The following is a 22020-nucleotide window of genomic DNA, read 5'->3' as shown; positions in this document are numbered from 1 at the left end:
CATAGTAGAAATATAGTACTGATTAATGATTTTTGAAATGTTTCCACTACAGTGTCAAAAACGGTATTTCTCTGCATGGCACAAGCTGATTTTTGATCATAGGATTAAGCTGGGGAAAGCTGGGACCCTGTCGGACTGGAAGCTTCAACTGAAGGTCCTACGAGCCTGGAGAGACTACACAAGATCACAGAAGTTAGAGCAGGAAAAGCAAGCCTTGGAAAAGAATCTTAGAGAAGAAAACAGGTACCAGAAAATTTATACCATGAAAATCCTTCTAGAGTGTTTATCTAGGGCATCTTCCTCCTGACAAACCCAGAAATAAACTAAAAATGCTGTGCACTAGAATCATCTTATCTGCTTATAAAATGTGGTAATCACTGTCTTTCAGTTACATCTCAACTAGAAAAATTTAGCTAAAAATTATGAGCAAACAAAATATTTTATTAAATTATATTCATGTACCCAACTTTCTTTCTTTAATAGAAACAGGTGTTAAGCTTTCCTAATGCCAATATACCAGCATTGCACCTTGGACCATCTTACAATTCAAAAGAGAGAGTTTGCTTTCCATGCCAGTATTTCTCATTGATAGAAATCACTGTCTGCTCATAGAATGTTAAGGACACAGGGAACATCCATCTGGGAGGGCCGACCTGCCAAGAATGATTCCTCCCACTCTGCTGTCTTCTGTTCCACACCTTATTTAGAGGTTTTTGACACTTTTATATCAAATCCCTCTTGACATAGCACAAGTGTAAGACACAGAATTTGTCTTCAAATGAAGCTTTCTTTCTTCCATCATTTAAAAATTGTTTTCTCTTTTCACTTCCAAGTTCAACTTTGCATTCCGTTTTTTTCTTTTGTTTTGTTTTGTTTTTTGGTGATGCTATCTATGTATTGAACCCAAGGCTTGCACATACTAAATACACAGTCTACCACTGGGCTGCACTGCAATCCCTGGCCCATCAGCTTTGCATTCTAGAATCAATATCACGGATGTAGAAGAAGCCATTTGTTTATTGGTATGTGGGGTGTGATCCATGGTCTTATGTGTAACCACTTCTCTACTGGCAACTCTGTTAGTCATTCAGGATGGAAAAATGAGTGAATGGTATGTGGAAGAGTTGTTATGTAGAAGGGCATGGCACCCCCTGAAGCTGTGCAGCCCCATGACAGCATCAGACCCTGGGAGTTATCACAGGAGACTGGCATATGGCTCCTTGTCCTCAAAGAACTCACAGTTGTAAGGGGGAAACAGGATCTAGAGACAGTACAAGTGGTACTAAGTAGTGTTGTAAACCAAGAGGTACATTCCTTTTGGCTGCTGAGAAAATAGTGAAAGGAAGTGTGCAGTGGCCGAGGAGGCTGCTTAAGAATGTAGAGAAGGGTTCATCAAGAAGATGGGTCTTGATCTGGCCTCCACCTGGTAAACAAGATGTTTCTAGGTTGAGATGGGGAAATGGGGACAATGGCATGAAGTGTAGCCAGCTGGATTGACTGGAGACCATCAAGCATGTGGTGGTCACATCCATCAACTTCTGAAAGGCTTTAAATGCTAGGACAAGGAGTTTAGGTTTTCTTTGGTAATGAAGATGAATTTTTGAAGTTTTAAAGCAAGTCAACTTCCCTTTTGTTTCCAGAAACTCAGAACCTAGTCATTGATATAAGGAATTGGAATGATAACTTACTGAAAACTGAATGACAGGAGGATTTGTTGTAAAAAAGAAGGTAAACTGGAGGTGTTATAAAGTAGAAGCAATGTGAGTAAGGACATATTAAAATTAAAAGTGACCTGTGAGATTTACATACTAGAAGAGACTTATAGAAGAAAAATCTGGAGAATTTAGGATTACATTCCAATTAAACAGTTTAAACATAAAAGCACTAAATGGGGATTTCATAATAGAATGATGTACCAGTTTTTTTAAAAGATCTCAGAACTTTTCATCTCATATCTGTGAATTATTTTCACGTGTCTATTTTTAAATGTTCAGAATGGGTATTAAATTTTAGCTGCCAGAGTTAGAAAATATTTAACTTATAAAATATTTAACTTTTTTTTCACTACAAAGCTTTAGAACAAAAAAGATTCTAGAGTAGGAAAACATCTCATGAATTGTCTGATACAGGCCCTGACTTAACAGATGATAAAAGGGAGACTCAGAGAGAGTAAGTGACTCTTCCAGTCACAAAGCTGAGAATGGCTCATCCAGGACTAGAGCCTTGTCTTTCTGAGTCAGATGCTTTTTCCTATACCACACTACTCCTGCTACCTACAACACTCATGTTTTTCAACTATATTGACATTTACTTTAGGTTGTAACAGATGAAAACTAAGAGTGGTGATTACCAAATGACAGGTCATCCAAGGAACACATGGGGAGAAAGGAGCTATTCCACACAGACTTTCCTTTGTGCTGCTTTCTTCTCCCTGGCTCTTTGTGTGTTGTGCACTGATCTAAAAATTGTTTTAGGAAATTAATTTGGGTAATTTTGTTCAAAGACATTTGAAATATTAAAAGTGGAGAAAAAAGTTCAAGTAGAGCTGTGGTATTGAGGTGTCAGCAAAACCAGCATCCTCTTCATTGTGCTCATTAGGGTTTTTCCTCAATAGTCACCAAATATATATCTGTTGAATAATAAGTTAGCCAGTGAGTGAATGAAGAGCACAGTTGCTTCTTCTTCTGCAACTTAACTTGATAAGGTTTTCAAAGCATTCTTTGCAGTATACAAAGGGATAGGAGAGCATTTATTATAATAGGTTGCTCATTGTAGAAACTTAGCTCTTACTGGATAGACAAAACACAGGTGATCCTGCAGCCCATGTTGTTGAAATCATTTGTTACGTCTGTTACTCATGTGTTAACTGAGTCCTCATCCTCCAGCTCCTGTGCCATTGGTTTTATCCTCTGAGGTGTCCCCTCACTGGACCCTTCTACAGGCTTTTTTCTGTTCTTCTACTTTCTTTCTGAAGCAAAAACAAATCCCTCTCTTCTTTTTATTCGTAATTTAGCAACCATCTTTTCTTGTTGAGCCTGTGCTCAGAGTCTCACCTCCACTCCAAAGATTTATCTTCTTATTTCTTCTAAAAGTGCATCTTGCTTTCCCTAACAAGAATTGTGGTCATTCTATTTTTATCCATCTCTTTTCTTTTAAATGTAGTTATTGTAACTAATGGTGCTACAAAATTTCAATATGGTATCATAATATAATTTCCTTTTTTTTTTTGGTCAGTACTAGAAATTGTACTGAAAGCCTCACTTTTGCTAGGCAAGGGTTCTACGACTTGAGCCATGCCCCCATCCTTGGCCTTTAATTTATTTTTCAGATAGGGTCTAGCACTTTAGCCCAGACTGGGCTTAAACCTTAATCCTCCTATCTCTACCTCCCAATAGCTGGGATTACACATGTGTCCCACCACACCTGACTCATAGCACAGTTTCAAAATTAACAAACATTTTCAAACCCTTAGGATTAATTTACTTTGATCTACAACAAAATTCTAGTACTCACTTCTTTGACATACTGGTATTGACATTTTAACTGTATTATCAGTTTCCTTAGCATGTTCACTTTTGCAAGTTGGTTCCAGATCTTTTATTCCTCCTCTTTCCCTTCCTCCCTGAATTTACAGCCAGACCTAGACAAATCTGTGAAGAAGCAAGGTTTGCTTTCAGCATCCTCTGTCAGCCCCTCTTGAGCCCTGCTGGCCTGGTTTCCCAGTTCTTTCCCAGGAAGCACCTCTGCTCCTCCCTGTATGAGCCTCCACAGTATCTTCAACCCTGCCTTTTCTTGCACCAGGGCTGTGGGCCTTCCTGAACATGCTTTTATCTCTTCCCTTTGTCCCTTGAATCGCTTACTTTTTGGTTCTGTAATCCTCTATTGTCAGATATTCATTTCCAGCACTCCTGATTTCAGCCTTATTGGTTCAATCAATTGTAGAGTGCCTCTGTTAGTCATGTTCAATTGTGCTCTATTCCCTCTGTGCTCACCTGGGTACCCAGGTGAGTGGCCAGAAGCCGCATGGCATCTGCAGCTGACAAAGCTCCTGACAGATCTATCAGACAGGCAGGAGGACCAGACTTGGGTTTCCCGGCTTGCTTTAAAAACTCTAAGACAAAATTGTCTTATCTTCCACTTTTTCCCTTGGGGCTACCTAGTGCATTATTGAATGCATTAGCTTACTCATTCCTATTCCTGCTGAACCTGCTTATCCCAAATGCAGCTGTTTCTGTCACTGCTGTTTTTATGTTTTGCATCAGATCAGCACTCTGTTAGATCACTGGTTGGTATGTGGTTATTTCTCATTTCCCATTCCCTTTTTTAAAAATTCAAGACACTTTTTAGATGTTCAGTAGTCTCATTGTAAGATAGAGTTATTACCTTACATGTGAATTTTGTTCTATAGTTTCAGATTTTTAAAATTTAATTAGATTCTCAAAAAAACAAAAAGACCTTGTACGATAGGAAGTGTAGGACTTCTCAACACCACTTGCTGCATGTCTCAGATCTGATTGGTGTGCTTCTGACTTCTCAGTTCTAGGTTATGCATCCCTCACTAAAACAGCCTTTGAGGAGTTGATCCTGGGCGGCTCAGTTCATACTTAAATTCCATGTAAATCTTTTGTATTTTATGCTCTTAGGTCTGCAGAGACAGCCATTCTGTGCATGTAGTTACATAATTGTGATCATCAATTTATATACTCTTGCTAGAAATGTTCTGATTTTAGCTTGCAAACATATTGTGGCAGGCTGTTTTCCATAAGGGAACTCTGCCCTTTATTTTAGGTTTATCTGAGAACTGTGTCTAAAGCTATTTCTTTAGGTGAATTTATCTAAGTAAATTATATCTGACTGAGGTGATTTTTTTCCTTTCATAAATATTTGTGTTTTGAGGTCATCTTTTTAAAAGTGTAGAAATTGGCTTAAGTGGGACATTGTCACTCCTCCACTGAAATAAACTGCAAGGAAGCAGGAATGGAGCCAGGCTTGACTCCTGGTCTCCAACTGCTTTCTTCTTTCTTCTGCCTTCCCACCTCGGCCACAAATACAGTTATCTTGACTACATTTCCAAACCTTCTATATGACCAGTATGGAGTGGGCTCTAAGCATTCTAGTGAGTATGATTTTTAAAATAATTTTGGTACTTTTTCAGTCTTCTTGTAATTATAAAAATGTTTTTTTCTTTGCCTTTTTATAGTATCCAAATAATCTCTCTGACAGTCAAAACCCCAGTGCTACTTTTGACTGTTCATGCTGTAAAAACATGAAGTAAACACATCAGGTAAATTTCACACTCATCCTTCCTGAGCTGATTGATGTAAATGGAATTTCACATTAATTGGACAGAGCAACATACATCTTCTGTCCTGTGGAAACTGTGATTTTTACTCACTTGAGAAGTATTACAGGGTTTTTGTTTTTTTCCTTATTTATACAGTGATATTTTTAGAGCTTTGTTCTTACCTGCACTGCTACCTAATTTACTCTTTTTATTTCTTCCCAATTTTTTATTTCAAGGTTACTCAAGTTCATATACTCATTTATTTCCACTAAAATAAAATGTTATATATAAACAAACACTTATTAGCACTTAGAGTATACCTTCATTACAAAACCCATCAAGTAATTATTGAGTTCAATGCATTATAAAGATCAATTAAATGTAATGAAATGCGCTGTTGGCAGATGTCTTAATCTGTTTTCTGCTGCTATAATGGAATACCATGGACTAGATAACTTATAAACAATAGAAGTTTATTTAGGTCATGTTTCTGGAGGCTGGGAGGTTCGAGAGTGTGGTACTGCATCTGACAAGGGGCATTGTGCTGTCATACCATGGCAGAAGGGCAAATAAGCACACATAAGGCAGATGGGAAATTAGACCAAACTCATTCTTTTTATTGGAAATCCAGTCCTGAGATAACAGTATTAATTATCTATTCATGAGAGCCCTCATGGCCTAATTACCTTTTTTTTTTCATTCTAGGTAAGTACTCTTAACACTGAGCTACACCCCAGCCACTAATTACCTTTTAAAGGCCCACTTCTTTAGATTGTTAACAATAGGGATTAAATTTCAACATTAGTTTTGGAGAGTGCATTCAAACCACAGCAGCAGAGTTGCCCATTTCTTAAGGAAATATAGACTATATTAGAACAGAAATATTAGAGTATCTCTCTGGTAATAAGGGTGCCAACTACTTGGTGAAACTTTTATTTCAGTTATGTATGCTTTTGGTTCATACACACATAAACTTGTATATTGAGTCATAGTTGGCAGTCAAAAGAGGTTAAAAGTCACGTAAGCCTTATAGAACTGAAGAAATGTTCTGATTCACTGACCTATGAACTTTATGGTTTTGTTTTTTGTTTTTTTTTTTTTGGTACTGGAGTTTGGACTCAGATATTCCCACTTGCTAGGCATGCACTCTACCACATAAGTCACTTGGCCAGCCCCAAGTTTATAATTTTCTTGACATGATCCCAAAGAATGCATGAGGAAAAGTTAAGCATTATATATGTTTAACAGAAATGGTTATGAATAGTGTTGTGGCGAACTTATACCAGTCACTTTTACAAGGTAAAATCAAGTAGGCATCAAAATAATGTTAGATTTTCAAACCTCCAGATTGATTTTGATAGACATAATAAGTTCCAAGCTCACTGAGATAATAACTATCCATCAATAGATCTCAGATCTATCTCTGATAGATCTCAGAGACCTCTATGCTTAAATTCTCCACTGGCTCTCCCACCACCGTGTCTCCTAATGAAGGAAAGGCACTGTCTCCTAAGATTTATAAACTTTCCAGGATCCAAAGGAGTTTTCCTTAGGAGGAGGTCAATGATGAATGCGTTCCATGAAATCAAGTGCCTGGCCTTTGCCTTTCACATGTCTGGTGTTTAGCAAGTAGTTGTGTTCACAAGACAGTCATTTATTCAGTTCAGGGGTTTGGTAAAAGAGTCCTTCTCTTTGGTGATCCTTTCCCTGACCAAGGCTTTCTTTTATAAAGTCTACCCTCAGAGTTCGACTTGGACTTTTATAAGTGTTAAATATTGACTTCATTTGTTAAGTGATTTAATTTTGTTCCTTGCCTTTTCTCCTAAACTGCCTTTCTTAGATGTCCACCCCTATCTGAATCTTTCTTTCCATCATGCATTTTTCTTTCTAAAATAGTTATTTAGATACCTATTCTTTTTTGCTCCTTCCCCTCCAAAATCTCCAGAAACTATTTTATGGCATGATAGTCAAAAGCTTTCATATGTCTTGTGACAGGATAGAACAAAACAGTCACTTCTTGAAAGTAATGTCTTGAGGTACTTATGAGGAGACCCTTTGCACTGGGGAATGTATAAAGTGATTCCATTTAGCCTAATATAACAAGTATGCTGGAGTTAAGATGGACTCCTTTGGTCTTGTGTTTCATTTACATTATTAAGACACTGTTTATGGGACTTTTATTTTAATGGAAGTGCCTTATCACTTAGGAAACAACATCTGGCCACCGAGTATAACCGGAAACAAGTTCTCCGACACTGCTTTGTGGAATGGTGGCACTGGCATGGTACAGAGGTCCTAAAGAAGGAGCTGGCTGTATCAAAGGAGGATACTAGGAAGAAAATGGATGAGCTGCTGAAGGCAGCATCTCTAGGGAAACTGAGTACCAGTGAGTCATCGGGTATCCATCTACCTGAGGAGGCAGCAGCCATGGTGGGCCCCCCAGTAGGAAATGGAGAGGTAAATTGTTTTCCCTTGTTTGATCTTCCTGCACTTTCATAGCCTGGGTCAGATTGCCTTGTCTGGTCTATCTAAAGGTTAGGACTGCTACAGTGCACAAAGGTTACCTTTTAGGCAGTGTTTATTTTCTTGAACTGAATCATCTTTTTATATATCACATATATATATATATAAATATATAAATATATATATATCTTTTTATAATCACATATATAAGCCTGGGATAGTTAGATATAATATAAAGAGAGAGTTTATAAATGCTAAGTAAAAGGCTTCTTTAGAAAGAGATAAAACACTATTTACAACTCTTGAACTCCTCTTAATTGATTCTCACACATTTCCTTTCTAAATGAGTTTGTGACTTATAAGTGGGGTATTAAAAATTTTTTATTGCTCATGTGCTGGGGGTTGTGCCAGTGTGTGGGGGGTAGGATATATAAAAAGGGCAAAAGAGGGTGAATATGGTGTATAAAAATGGAAAACAAGATCTGTTGAAGCTATTCTAAGAAGGGGGTTGGGGAATAAAGGAGAATGATGGAGGGGGTAAATTTAAGTATATTGTAAAGACTTATGTAAATGTCACAATGTACTCCCAGTACAACAATAATAAAAATAAAATTTAAAAAATAAGTCATATGTTAATTGTAGCAATTTGGTAGAAGAAAATCACAAAGGTAAAAACAGTCTTCAGATAACCACATCTTGAGGTAACCACAAATAACATGAAAATGTAACCATCTAGTCTTTATTCAGGCATATGCAAATTTATCTTTGTTAATATTTTCTTTCTCTTTTAAATTTCCTTTAGTCAGGCCATTGAGGAAATCTCATCTGCCACAGTCAGGAAAAGGAAGGCTATGTTGTTGGCTTTTTCTTTTTAATATGAATGATTATTTTGTTTTCCTAAAAAGGTTTTTGACTTTTCTGTGTTATTAAATATACTTTAGGAGTGGTCAATCTCCACTGAAAGCGTAATTCAGAATTTCTGGGCATGAGGCACCTGTATTTTTAAGATTTTGCGGGTGAGCCTGACCTCTACCCCTAGTTAGCAACTGTCATTCTATACCAACATTTTGTATGACTGATGACTTTCTATAATGAACCATAAGCTAGAATCTGTTTAACTCATCTATTGCTGGAATTTGAAGAGTTCCGAGCTTGCCACTATTTTAAGTAGTGCTTCAGGGAACATTGTAATAGTTAAATCTTTATACATACCCATGGTGTTTTTTTAGGATAAATATTTTCAAATAGAATGCATGTTCTATTTTCTCCTTATTCTTGCTTCATTATTTGCATTTCTTTGATTACTAGTGAGGTTAAACATTATATATTGGCTATAGATGGATATTAGAAAGACATAGGTGCATAGTAACTTGCCTCCATGTCCTTTGTCCATTTTTCTATTTTAATACATATTTTTTCTTATTTATAGGAGCTCTTTATGTTTTTAAGATTATTGGTGCTTTTCTTATTGCATATGTTGCAAGTTGTTTTTCCATTTTGTCATTTGCCTTTTTGGTCTAGTTACAGTGTTTGGTAATATTCACAGTTGTTAATTTTTCTAAAGTCAGTCCTATCAGTTTTATTTCCTGATTGCATTTGTCATGTTTAGAAAGCCTTTTGGAGAAGATCCTCTATACTCTCCCCTCTACCTTCTCATAATGCTGTTAAGTACTTAACTTAGACATGTGAAATTAAACTGGACACTGAAGGGTCCCAGCCTTGCTTTTTACCCTGATTGTTGCTACCAAGGAGGCTGTTTTAGTTTAAGTTTAGTCTCTCAGCAAAGGAGTATCATGAGGCTGTTTACTGGGACTTATGTAACATTTTGGTCCCTTCCCCTAGGCAATTTATCTACCTTTATGTCTGCTAGATAATTCTGTCTCCATTGAGACCCAGAAGAGACTTGTACCTTAAGAAATAGCTGCATGGAAGCTTTTTCCTTACAAAGTTCCATTATTATAATATTTAACGAAAAAAGTCAGCACAAAATATGTTTTTACCTGTGAAAAACAGAGAAAATTACTACATACATATTTTTAGGCTTAAGAAAAAAGCTTCAAATCTCTGAAATCAAGAACAAAAGATTTTATCAACAAAGGATGATATTCTTTAAAAGAAAAGAGCAAAAGATCTATTCCAAGATGGCAGCTAGAGGGAGGAAGCAGAAAGCGAGCCTCCTATAGTGAAATCTTGGAGAGACACTGGAGACACACTTTGCAGGCATAATCACTGAGAAGAGGCATAACTTTGACCCCTCCACACCTCCAGCTGGCGCAGAGAATCTCCACTTCACATTAAACAGAGAAACCAGGAGGGCCCCCAGGCCGCCAGTCACCCACGCCCAGATGGCTTGGGAAGATGCAGACCAGGTGAGCTTTGCAGTACTGCAGTACTCCCACAGACAAGCCTGGGCCAGAGCAGCATAGCCCCCTGGACAGACTGACCTCCACTCGGGGAAAAAAGAGAAACTGAGTAATAAACAATAAGAACAATAAAGACATGTGGGAAAGAGGGTGGGGCGCCCTGAGTGCCGAAGATTGGGGGAAGGGAATCCTTCCCGGGACTGTAAATAAACAAGCCGGGCAGGCCAGAGAGGCTCTGGAAGGAGGGGGGGTGCGCACCCAGCAACCAGGAGGGGAAAGCTTGTGAGAGTGGAGGAGGGAGGAAAACTCCACAGGAGAGGAGGGAAGACCCACTTCCCACGTGAACTGTAAACAAACATGGCGGCTGGCAGGAGCAGCAGCACTGCCCAGTAATCAGGAGCAGGAAAGCTTGTAAAAGTGGCGGTGGGAGGAAAACTCCACAGGAGAGAGGGGAAGACCCACCTTCCACATGAACTGTAAATAAACATGCAAGCCTGACAACGTGGGAGCAGTGTCACCTTTCCCAGTGTGCTTGGAAAGGGGAAAGCTTGTAGTAGAGGCTCACACACAGGAGAACTCTGAGCAAACAAAGCCTGCGGGGCCAGGTAAGTGCTAAGCTTACCCCAGAGATCTGCATAAATAACGCGCCAGCAACAGCAGGCTGACAGCAGCAGGCAGGCAAGCCACAGCTGCAGATACCATTCTCAGAATTGTCTCCAGACTCTTTTTTTTTCTTTTTCTCCCTACCCTTGATGAGAGAACAACCGAATTATACCTGCATGCTGAAAAACTTACTGAAACTGTATTGCATTTGAACTTGGGACACTTGGTAGGTTTTTTTTTGTGTGTGTGTGTGTGTGTAGTTTTGTTCTACTTTATGCATCCTCTTTGATGAGACAACTACAGAACAACATCTGAGGCACCATCTCTAGGATTGGAGACTAAGACGGATACCCAAATTATTAAGACTGAAACTTCATTGCATTTGAACTTGGAGGTTTTTTGGTTTTTTTTTTTTTAATTTTCTATTTTTCATCTTATTTTAATTCCTTTTTATATATAGATATTTCACGTACTTTTTATTTTTATTCTTATCTTTTTTTTTATTTTTGATTTTCAATCCTCTCTCTGTCTCTCTAATGTCTGTTCAGCTTACTGTAAATTAGTACACTAACACTCCCTGTTTATACCTTTGAAACTTTCTTGTCTGATACCTTGTTCTGTTTTCTCCTTCTTGTCTGTGTATTTGTTTTCCACCTTTCTTTAACTTCTTGCTTTCCATCTCAGCTCACCCTTCCATTCTAAATATTACCATTGTTATTATTACAAGCTAGAAAATACTTAATTGCACACAGTACAGGGACAGTAACAACACCAAAGACAATGACGGGAAGACAGAAAAAACAGGGAAACCAGTTTCACCACAGCAAAAAATTAGTACAGGAACCAGAGGGGAATGAAGAAAACAGGTACTCAGATCCAGACTCCAACAAAATGAAGATAAACTATGCCAAAGGACCCAAGGAAGCCCACAAGAATAATTTAAAAGAAGACATATTACAGGTACTCAATGAGAATTTTATAGAAACCATACCGGATAGGGTCAACCAAAATGTACAGGAGACACTCAAGAAATTCCAAGACAACAAAAATAGAGAATTTGAAAAAGCAAAAGAAGAAATAAAGGAAACCATAGAAGCACTGTATAAACACCAAAGTGAAAGAGAGAACACGATGAATAAACAGATAAATGAACTCAGTACAAAAATAGACAACATTAAAGAGGAAACCAGCCAGGATATGGAAAACCTCAGAAAAAAGAATGAAACAGAACTGCAAAACAAAACAGAAGGCCAATCCAGCAGAGTAGAACAAACAGAAGACAGAATCTCAGAACTTGAAGATGAAATGGTACTTAAAGGAAGAACCAAAGAACTATTAATTAAACAACTCAAGACCTGTGAAAAGAAAATGCAAGAACTCACCGACTCCATCAAAAGACCAAACTTGAGAATCATGGGCATCGAAGAAGGAGAAGAGGTGCAAGCGAAAGGAATGCGTAATATATTCAACAAAATAATAATGGGAAATTTCCCAAATCTAGAGAAAGATATTCCCATACAGATGCAAGAGGCCTCCAGGACACCAAACAGACCAGATCAAAATAGAACTACCCCAACATATCATCATTAAAACAACAAGTTCAGAAACTAAGGAAAGAATATTGAAGGCTGTAAGAGAGAAAAAACAAGTAACATACAAAGGTAAACCCATCAAAATCACAGCAGACTTCTCAACAGAAACATTAAAAGCAAGAAGAGCATGGGGTGAGATCTTTCGGGCACTGAATGAAAATAACTTCAACCCCAGGATACTCTACCCAGCAAAACTATCATTCAAAATAGATGGAGCAATAAAACTCTTCCATGATAAGCAGAAACTAAAACAATATGTGACCACAAAGCCACCACTACAAAAGATTCTGCAAGGGATTCTGCACACAGAAAGTGAAACCCAACTTAACCATGAAAAGACAGGCAGCATCAAACCACAGGAAAAGAAAAAGCAAGACAGTAGAGAGTAACCTCAACTTAGGTACACACAATCAAACCTTCAAACAACTAAGACAACTAAATGACAGGAATCACCACATACCTATCAGTACTAACGCTTAATGTTAATGGACTTAATTCACCCATCAAAAGGCACCGCTTGATGAAATGGATTAAAAAGGAAGATCCAACAATTTGTTGCTTACAGGAGACCCGTCTCACTGACAGAAATAAGCATAGGCTTAGGATGAAAGGCTGGAAGAAGATTTACCAAGCCAATGGCCTTCAAAAACAGGCAGGAGTAGCAATACTTCTCTCTGACAAAGTAGAATTCAAACCTACATTGATCAAATGAGATAAAGAAGGACATTCCAAACTAACAAAAGGGGAAATAGACCAAAAGGAAATAATAATTATCAGCCTATATGCACCCAATGTCAATGCACCCAGTTTCATCAAACATACCCTGAAAGACCTAAAAGCATATATAAATGCCAACACAGTGGTTGTGAGAGACTTTAACACCCCATTATCATCAATAGATAGGTCATCCAAACAAAAACTCAATAAAGAAATCCAAGATCTAAAATATGCAATAGACCAAATGGACCTAATTGATGTCTACAGAACATTTTATCCAACCTCTACACAATATGCATTCTTTTCAGCAGCCCATGGAACCTTCTCTGAAATAGATCATATCCTAGGGCACAAAGCAAGTCTCAGCAAATATAAGAAAATAGAAATTATACCATGTATACTATCTGATCACAATGCAGTAAGAGTAGAACTCAACAACAAAAGTAAAGACAAAAAACATACAAACAGCTGGAAACTAAATAACTCATTACTTAATGAAGAATGGATCATCGATGAAATAAAAGAGGAAATTAAAAAGTTCCTGGAAGTCAATGAAAATGAAAACACAACCTACTGGAACCTATGGGACACAGCTAAGGCAGTCCTGAGAGGAAAGTTTATAACCATGAGTGCATATATTAAAAAGACTGAAAGATCCCAAATCAATGACCTAATGATACATCTCAAACTCCTAGAAAAACAAGAACAAGCAAATCCCAAAACAAATAGAAGGAGAGAAATAATAAAAATAAGAGCTGAAATCAACAAAATAGAAACCAAAAAAACCATACAAAGAATTAATGAAACAAAAAGTTGGTTCTTTGAAAAAATAAACAAGATCGACAGACCCCTGGCAAACCTGACTAAAATGAGGAGAGAAAAAAACCCAAATTAGTAGAATGAGGAAGGCAAAAGGGGAGATAACAACAAACACCATGGAAGTCCAGGAAATCATCAGAGACTACTTTGAGAACCTATATTCAAATAAATTTGAAAATCTTAAAGAAATCAACAGATTTCTAGATACATATGATCATCCAAAACTGAACCAAGAGGAAATTAATCACCTGAATAGACCTATAACACAAAATGAAATTGAAGCAGCAATCAAGAGTCTCCCCAAAAAGAAAAGTCCAGGACCTGATGCATTCTCTGCTGAATTCTATCAGACCTTTAAAGAAGAACTGATACCAACACTCCTTAAACTGCTCCACGAAATAGAAAGGGAAGAAAACTGCCTAACACATTTTATGAAGCCAGTATTACACTTATCCCAAAACCAGGCAAAGACACCTCCAAAAAGGAGAACTATAGGCCAATCTCCTTAATGAACATTGATGCAAAAATCCTCAACAAAATAATGGCAAACCGAATTCAACAACACATCAAAAAGATTATTCACCACGACCAAGTAGGCTTCATCCCAGGGATGCAGGGGTGGTTCAACATACGAAAATCAATAAACGTAATAAACCACATTAACAGAAGCAAAGACAAAAACCACTTGATCATCTCAATAGATGCAGAAAAAGCCTTTGATAAGATCCAACACCATTTCATGATAAAAGCTCTAAGAAAACTAGGAATAGGAGGAAAGTACCTCAACATTGCAAAAGCTATATATGACAAACCTACAGCCAACATTATACTTAATGGAGAAAAACTGAAACCATTCCCTCTAAAATCAGGAACCAGACAAGGATGCCCACTATCCTCACTCCTATTCAACATAGTACTGGAATTCCTAGCCAGAGCAATTAGGCAAGAAGAAGGAATAAAAGGAATATAAATAGGTAAAGAAACTGTCAAAATATCCCTATTTGCAGATGACATAATCCTATACCTTAAAGACCCAAAAAACTCTACTCAGAAGCTTCTAGACATCATCAATAGCTATAGCAAGGTAACAGGATATAAAATCAACATAGAAAAATCATTAGCATTTCTATACACTAACAATGAGCAAATGGAAAAAGAATGTATGAAAACAATTCCATTTACAGTAGCCTCAAAAAAATCAAATATCTAGGTGTAAACCTAACAAAAGATGTGAAAGACCTCTACAAGGAAAACTATACACTTCTGAAGAAAGATATTGAGGTAGACTTTAGAAAGTGGAGAGATCTCCCATGCTCATGGGTTGGTAGACTCAACATAGTAAAAATGTCGATACTCCCAAAAGTAATCTACATGTTTAATGTAATTCCCATCAAAATTCCAATGACATTCATTAAAGAGATTGAAAAATCTACCGTTAAATTTATATGGAAACACAAGAGGCCACGAATAGCCAAGGCAATACTCAGTCAAAAGAACAATGCAGGAGGTATCACAATACCTGACTTCAAACTATATTACAAAGCAATAACAATAAAAACAGCATGGTACTGGCACAAAAACAGACATGAAGACCAGTGGAACAGAATAGAGGACCCAGATATGAAGCCACACAACTATAACCAACTTGTCTTTGACAAAGGAGCTAAAAATATACGATGGAGAAATAGCAGCCTCTTCAACAAAAACTGCTGGGAAAACTGGTTAGCAGTCTGCAAAAAACTGAAACTAGATCCATGTATATCACCTTATACCAATATTAACTCAAAATGGATCAAGGATCTTAATATCAGACCACAAACTCTAAAGTTGATACAGGAAAGAGTAGGAAATACTCTGGAGTTAGTAGGTATAGGTAAGACTTTCTCAACGAAACCCCAGCAGCACAGCAACTAAGAGAGAGCATAGATTAATGGGACCTCATAAAGCTAAAAAGCTTCTGTTCATTAAAAGAAATGGTCTCTAGACTGAAGTGAACACCCACAGAGTGGGAGAAAATATTTGCCAACTATACATCAGACAAAGGACTGATAACCAGAATATATAGGGAACTTAAAAAACTAAATTCTCCCAAAACTAATGAACCAATAAAGAAATGGGCAAGTGAACTAAACAGAACTTTCTCAAAAGAAGAAATTCAAATGGCCAAAAAACACATGAAAAATGCTCACCATCTCTAGCAATAAAGGAAATGCAAATTAAAAGCACACTAAGATTCCACCTCACCCCTGTTAGAATAGCCATCATTAGCAACACCACCAACAACAAGTGTTGGCAAGGATGCGGGGAAAAAGGAACCCTCTTACACTGTTGGTGGGAATGTAAACTAGTACAACCACTCTGGAAAAAAATTTGGAGGCTACTTAAAAAGCTAGACATTGATCTACCATTTGATCCAGCAATACCACTCTTGGGGATATACCCAAAAGACTGTGACACAGGTTTCTCCAGAGGCACCTGTACACCCATGTTTATTGTGGCACTATTCACAATAGCCAAGTTATGGAAACAGCCAAGTTGCCCCACCACTGACGAATGGATTAAGAAAATGTGGTATCTATACACAATGGAATTTTATGCAGCCATGAAGAACGAAATGTTACATTCGCTGGTAAATGGATTGAATTGGAGAACATCATTCTGAGTGAGGTTAGCCTGGCTCAAAAGACCAAAAATTGTATGTTCTCTCTCATATGTGGACATTAGATGAAGGGCAAACACAACAATCGGATTGGATTTTGAGCACATGATAAAAGCGAAAGCACACAAGGGAGGGGTGAGGATAGGTAAGACACCTAAAAAATTAGCTAGCATTTGTTGCCCTTAACGCAGAGAAACTAAAGCAGATACCTTAAAAGCAACTGAGGCCAATAGGAAAAGGAGACCAGGAACTAGAGAGAAGGTGAGATCAAAAAGAATTAACCTAGAAGGTAACACACACACACAGGAAATTAATGTGAGTCAACTCCCCGTATAGCTATCCTTATCTCAACCAGCAAAAACCCTTGTTCCTTTCTATTATTGCTTATACTCTCTCTACAACAAAATTAGAAATAAGGGCAAAATATTTTCTGCTGGGTATTGAGGAGGTGGGGGGACAGGGAGGGGATAGAGTGGGTGGTAAGGGAGGGGGTGGGGGCAGGGGGGAGAAATGACCCAAGCCTTGTATGTACATATGAATAATAATAAAAAAAGAGCAAATGAAAAGAGTGCTACAATAGACTTAGTAGATTACTAAATAAACTAATTCTTTCCTAGAGTGTAGAGTAAAGCATGAACAAATAAAAATATAAAATCTTTAGTTAGATGCTAATTAATTATACAATCATAAAAATTCATGTACCAAGAACATACAAATTATACCTAGAAAATTTTCAAAATCATCAGTTAGCTAATAGGTGATTTTCTCTAATTAGAACAGGCTGGTCACTCCTTTTCTATTAAGTACAATTCGTACCATTAAGCTCTTCTTTCATTCTCTTATTTTTACGTTAAAAAGTTACCATGATCCAAAAGAAATCTTGTGGCTGTACTCAAGGCTTTTACAGTCTTGCTGGGTTAGTGATGTGTCATTACCACTAAGTTTGAAAGAGCATAAAACATCTATCCTGCTTGATGCTAAATTGCATAAGCAGGCGTTCTCATGAATAAATGTCCACTGACATTTCTGAAATAAAAGGTTATTTTTTAAAGTCTTTACCATGTCAGAGCTTCCATATATCACATCTTTCACTTCAGTTAAGTCTATAGAAATCATGAAAAGATTTTTGAGTACTTGAGGGTGGTACCCTGCTAAAGCTAAAAGCCTGTGATATTAGATAGCTGCTACTGTTTTTCCCTTTATACCAGTGCAAATGGCAGAGACAGTAGCTGATTGGATTTAAGATTGTTGAGCCAAGCCATCATAGAGCAGACATTTTAACTTGGTACCATTTTGCCCGAGATAAGTTTTGCTAAATAAGAATGCCTATTTCCTTCCCCTCTATATAGAACTTGTAATTGAGTATGATACCCAGTCTGTTAAATGAAATCAACATCTATACTAATACAAAATATTTAGGTAATACTGTTCTTAGGCAATGCAGATATTTGCCTAGTAATCCTGGGCTTCCATATACTTCCCACAAATAGTTCAGGAATAGTTGAAAACTAGACTTTAAACCAGGCCTTGAAGCTGAAATATACTATACTGTGGCAAAGGAGTAATTTACTAGTGACAGGAGAGGCATTGAAATAACAGAGTTATTATTGATTTGTAATGGTGTTCTTTAGTTTGCAAACATTCTTGAGAAAGAATAAATCCTTTGTCACAAAATTTTCATATTTCTGCAACACTCACAGCCAATTCTTATATGCTAAAATTCCTATAGTGTGCTAGAGTGATCTTACCTACTTCACAAATGAACTGTCTAAATTAGAAATCCATAGAGAACATTTTTCCTATTGCAATTATTTTGATTCAGGGCAATGGTTCTCACAGCTGCAACCACTTTCCCTCCCACTTTTCATGGTGAGCAGCAGTATGCATTCTAAGAGTGAGTCACAAAGCCAAGGCTGGTGGTCTCTGAGATACCCTGGTCAGGAGACAGGGCAACTCTAGTTGGGCAGTTGTGCCATTGAACAAAATAATGCCAATTAGATAGACATCAGCAGAATCCTATACCATATTATGACTATAGTATGCTATAACATATGTTTCATATAATATGTTCTTTCTCAGGTTACTGCTTGGCCTCATTTGTATGAAAAGCTACCCTTGGAGACCAATGGACCTACGCCCCACATTCCCCTAGAAAAAACAAAAAAGGGTAATTTGCTGGGTCCCCATCAGAATGTCATTGAGAACAACCCTGACATTAAGCGGCACAAGACCCTGGATGCTGAGATCTCTCAACAACCTGGGGGCAACAAGAAGCTTGAAACCTCTATCCAGGATGCAGAACCTGTTTGCATGGAGCACTTCCGCAACCGCCATGTCTACCAACAACAACTGATTGAGAAGCAAAAGAAGAAACTTCAGGAACAGCAGAAAATCATTCTGGAACTGAAGGAAAACCAGCGGCTCGTGGAGGCTCAATGGGCATCTAAGCATGCAGCAGCAGTCAAGAATTCTCAGAACCACCTCCTGTCAAATCCCAGAGAAGCAGAGGACCCAAAAGGAACCTGCCAGGTGCTTTCAAAGTATGTCTGTTGTATCAAAACACTCTTTTGAGTGTTTTGTGGGTTGTTTTACTTTTAGGTAAAAGAGGTTCCTGAACTCCTTTGCCCTGCTTCTGAACTTCATGATCTTTACTTCTATTGTGCACTCTCAAAGCTAAGAAGCCTTAGGTATTGTGACTTGTACATGACAGGTATAAACATATTTAAGGCAAATGGCTGCCCGTAAGGATCCAATTATACAGTTAGCATTTGGGTCATGGCTGTCTTTGTCTGAGGAACTGTTCAGTAAGGGAAAGAGTGGCTCAAGTCTGTAATCCTAGCTACTGAGGTGAAGATCAAGAAGATTGTGATTTGAGGCCAGCCTGGGCAAAAAGTTCACGAGACCTCATCTCAACCAATGTCTGGGTGTAGTGGCTCATACCTGCCATCCTAGCTACTTGGGGAAGCACAAATAGAAGGATTGTGGTCCAGGCCAGGCTGGTCATAAAATGAGACCCCATCGCAAAAATAATGAAAGCAAAAAGGGCTCAAGTAGTAAAGTGCCTGCCCAGCAAGCACAAGTCCCAGAGTTAATCCCTAGCCCCAAAAAAGAAAAACAAAATTATGTAGACGGCTGAGAAGCCACGTTGGACACCAGGTCCACATGGAGCAGCCCCTGGGCTAGCTAATTACTTAGCTTGAATTAGTAGTTGTTTAGGATAAAACTACATCTTTGATCTGGAATAAGAGTCCACATTTCCCAAAAGTCATTGAAGATAGTTAAAAGTCATTAAGAGGGTGATGAGCTGTGCTTACCACATGTTACAATGATAGGATAAGTGGTGATACCTATTGACATGAAGCACTAGGAGGGGAGTCAGAGTGCTGGACTCTCTTGTAAACTCAAGCCAATGACAAGCTTCCATACCTCATTGCACCAGTTTATAGGGCGGGTATAATAATATGCTGTTATTTCACAGGGAGGAATTGATAATTTAAGTTTGTGAAATGCTTTGAATTCTCAGATGCAAAGGTTTTGAAGGAAACTGATTATTGGTATGAATTCTTTTCCTTTCGTTTTTGTTTTTTTTTTCTTGTTTTCTTCCAGTATATCTGCTACTTCCTCAAAGACTGAAGACAGTAGAAGTGACTCCCGAAATTCTCATTCTGGACCTAAAAGGAACCCAAAGCATATGATGGCACCCCATCCTATAGTGAAAGGCATGGCTGTCTTGTTGATGGCATAAGTGGTGGCTGTTTGCTCTCCTAGAGTAAAATATGACTGGGACTGAATCCTGGTAACCCTTAGGTTTTGAGACTTGGGAAAATCTTGTCAGAATTTAAGATGTGTAGACATGGGGAGAACAGAATGCACCAGAGAACGCCACAACTTTTTTTTCCTGCCCTTGTTGCCAACTTTTTTCTTTGGTCTTCTCAGCTAACACACACACACACATTGTTATGAAAGGTGTGTCATTTTTCTATAATTTAACGTTTGGATTGTGTAAAAAGAATGTGAAAATTACACAAATGAGAAAAGTCCAAGTAATTGCCAAGGTCATTGGTCACCTACCATTGTATTTTGTTAATGCTAAAATGTGTATCTGTTTATAGCAACTCAAATCATTATATCATTTTATAATAAGTTATGCCTTGATGATGGGATTTTAGTAATGAAATCTTAATTTGATAACACTTTTGCTGCATGTAGAAACCTTGATTTTAAAACAAAATAATACTATGTGAATAGGGACATTCCTCAGAACCCAGCTAGCAAATCTGCTAATCATGTTCATCATTTACTTAGTCACTCACAATGCATGTTTTTGTATATGGTTGTCAGCACTCTGAAAATTATGCTGTGGTTTGTAAGTCTGACCTTTTAAATCTGCGGTAAGGCTGCTGTCCTAACAAGAAGTGGATGACATCTGAAGGACACTGTTCCTGCAGTCAGTTCCTGTCCATGAAAAGACTGGAAGTGTTTGCAATGACTGTCTGCCTAGACGGTGGCTTCTGCTGTCTGTGCCCACCACTAATGCTGATCAGGAAATGCCTAGTTCAGTGATAAGTTTCTAAAAATTATCCTTTGATCAAGGAGTTAGCTATTTTACAATCCCTGTCTATTTTTCAAGTAGTCTTTAAAATTCAATCTAAAAAAGATGGGGAAAGGGCTTATTACTGAGGCTCTGCTTCTCAGGGCTTCCTCTCTTTAATCCTCTAGTCTATTTCTGCCTCCTTAAGGACAGTCTCACTCCCACTATCTATGGCACCACCACTAATCTTTTGTGGCAAAGCAGACACTTAATGTCTGTAAGAAATAGCTTTGTGAGTTTTTTGTTTATTAATTCTTAAAACTTGGACTTAAATTCTCTTCTTTGTAACATGTCCCAAGGAACTGAAAGAAACTATTGGCTGGCTTAGGTGAGCAGAACTTGATCCTCTCCCTACACTTGCCCCTCCTTCCTGTGAAAGCCCCTACTGATTACAGAGTCATATTATCAGGCCATCTTGCACATTTGTTTCTTTTGGATCGATATTTAATAGACTGTCAAGAACAGCAGTCTGACACTCAAATTTGTTCTGATGCCAGTTCTCCAAATGCCTGGTAGACTTCCATTTCCTGCCCATCTGGATAACCAGGTCTTAAAACTAGATTAAAATGTATTCATCATAATGACCCCAAACTTTAGTTTTTTTGTTGTTGCATATACACACACATGGATGGTAACTTAAGAAAAATTAGCAGGCCCACTTAAAATGGGATTTAATGAATGTTTCTATTCACAAAGTATTTGTTAGATGTAGATCAATTTTTCTACATTCATCAAAGATATAATTAAATTAAAATTCTGTTTCTGAGTTTCATATACTAAAAGTGTCCATCACAGGCACATTATCTTATTTAAACCAGTAAAGATTTCTCCTAATAAAAATGCAAATAAAAACACAGTCTATAAATTTTTCATCATTAGTGAGAGTGGGATTTTAACTTGTAGAGTATTTACAAGTTCCATATGTCTGA

At 37.7% G+C, this 22020-nt stretch overlaps 1 protein-coding gene across 7 annotated transcripts in view; it reads left to right on the top strand.

The window, feature by feature from the left end:
* Positions 1-22020, top strand: part of Ccdc191 (coiled-coil domain containing 191) — an 82583-nt gene that overhangs the window by 36874 nt on the left and 23689 nt on the right. For all 7 annotated transcript variants that reach the window (XM_074073178.1, XM_074073177.1, XM_074073179.1 and 4 more), the window contains 4 exons: positions 53-243; positions 7492-7741; positions 18580-19040; positions 20107-20219. In XM_074073178.1, the coding sequence (XP_073929279.1) occupies positions 53-243; positions 7492-7741; positions 18580-19040; positions 20107-20219 (1015 nt within the window). The remainder of the gene's footprint in view (positions 1-52; positions 244-7491; positions 7742-18579; positions 19041-20106; positions 20220-22020) is intronic.

This window comes from Castor canadensis, chromosome 5 (genome assembly GCF_047511655.1).
Source record: "Castor canadensis chromosome 5, mCasCan1.hap1v2, whole genome shotgun sequence".
In the NCBI taxonomy this organism is placed as follows: Eukaryota; Metazoa; Chordata; class Mammalia; order Rodentia; family Castoridae; genus Castor; species Castor canadensis.
This window is presented reverse-complemented; position numbering and strand designations above follow the sequence as displayed.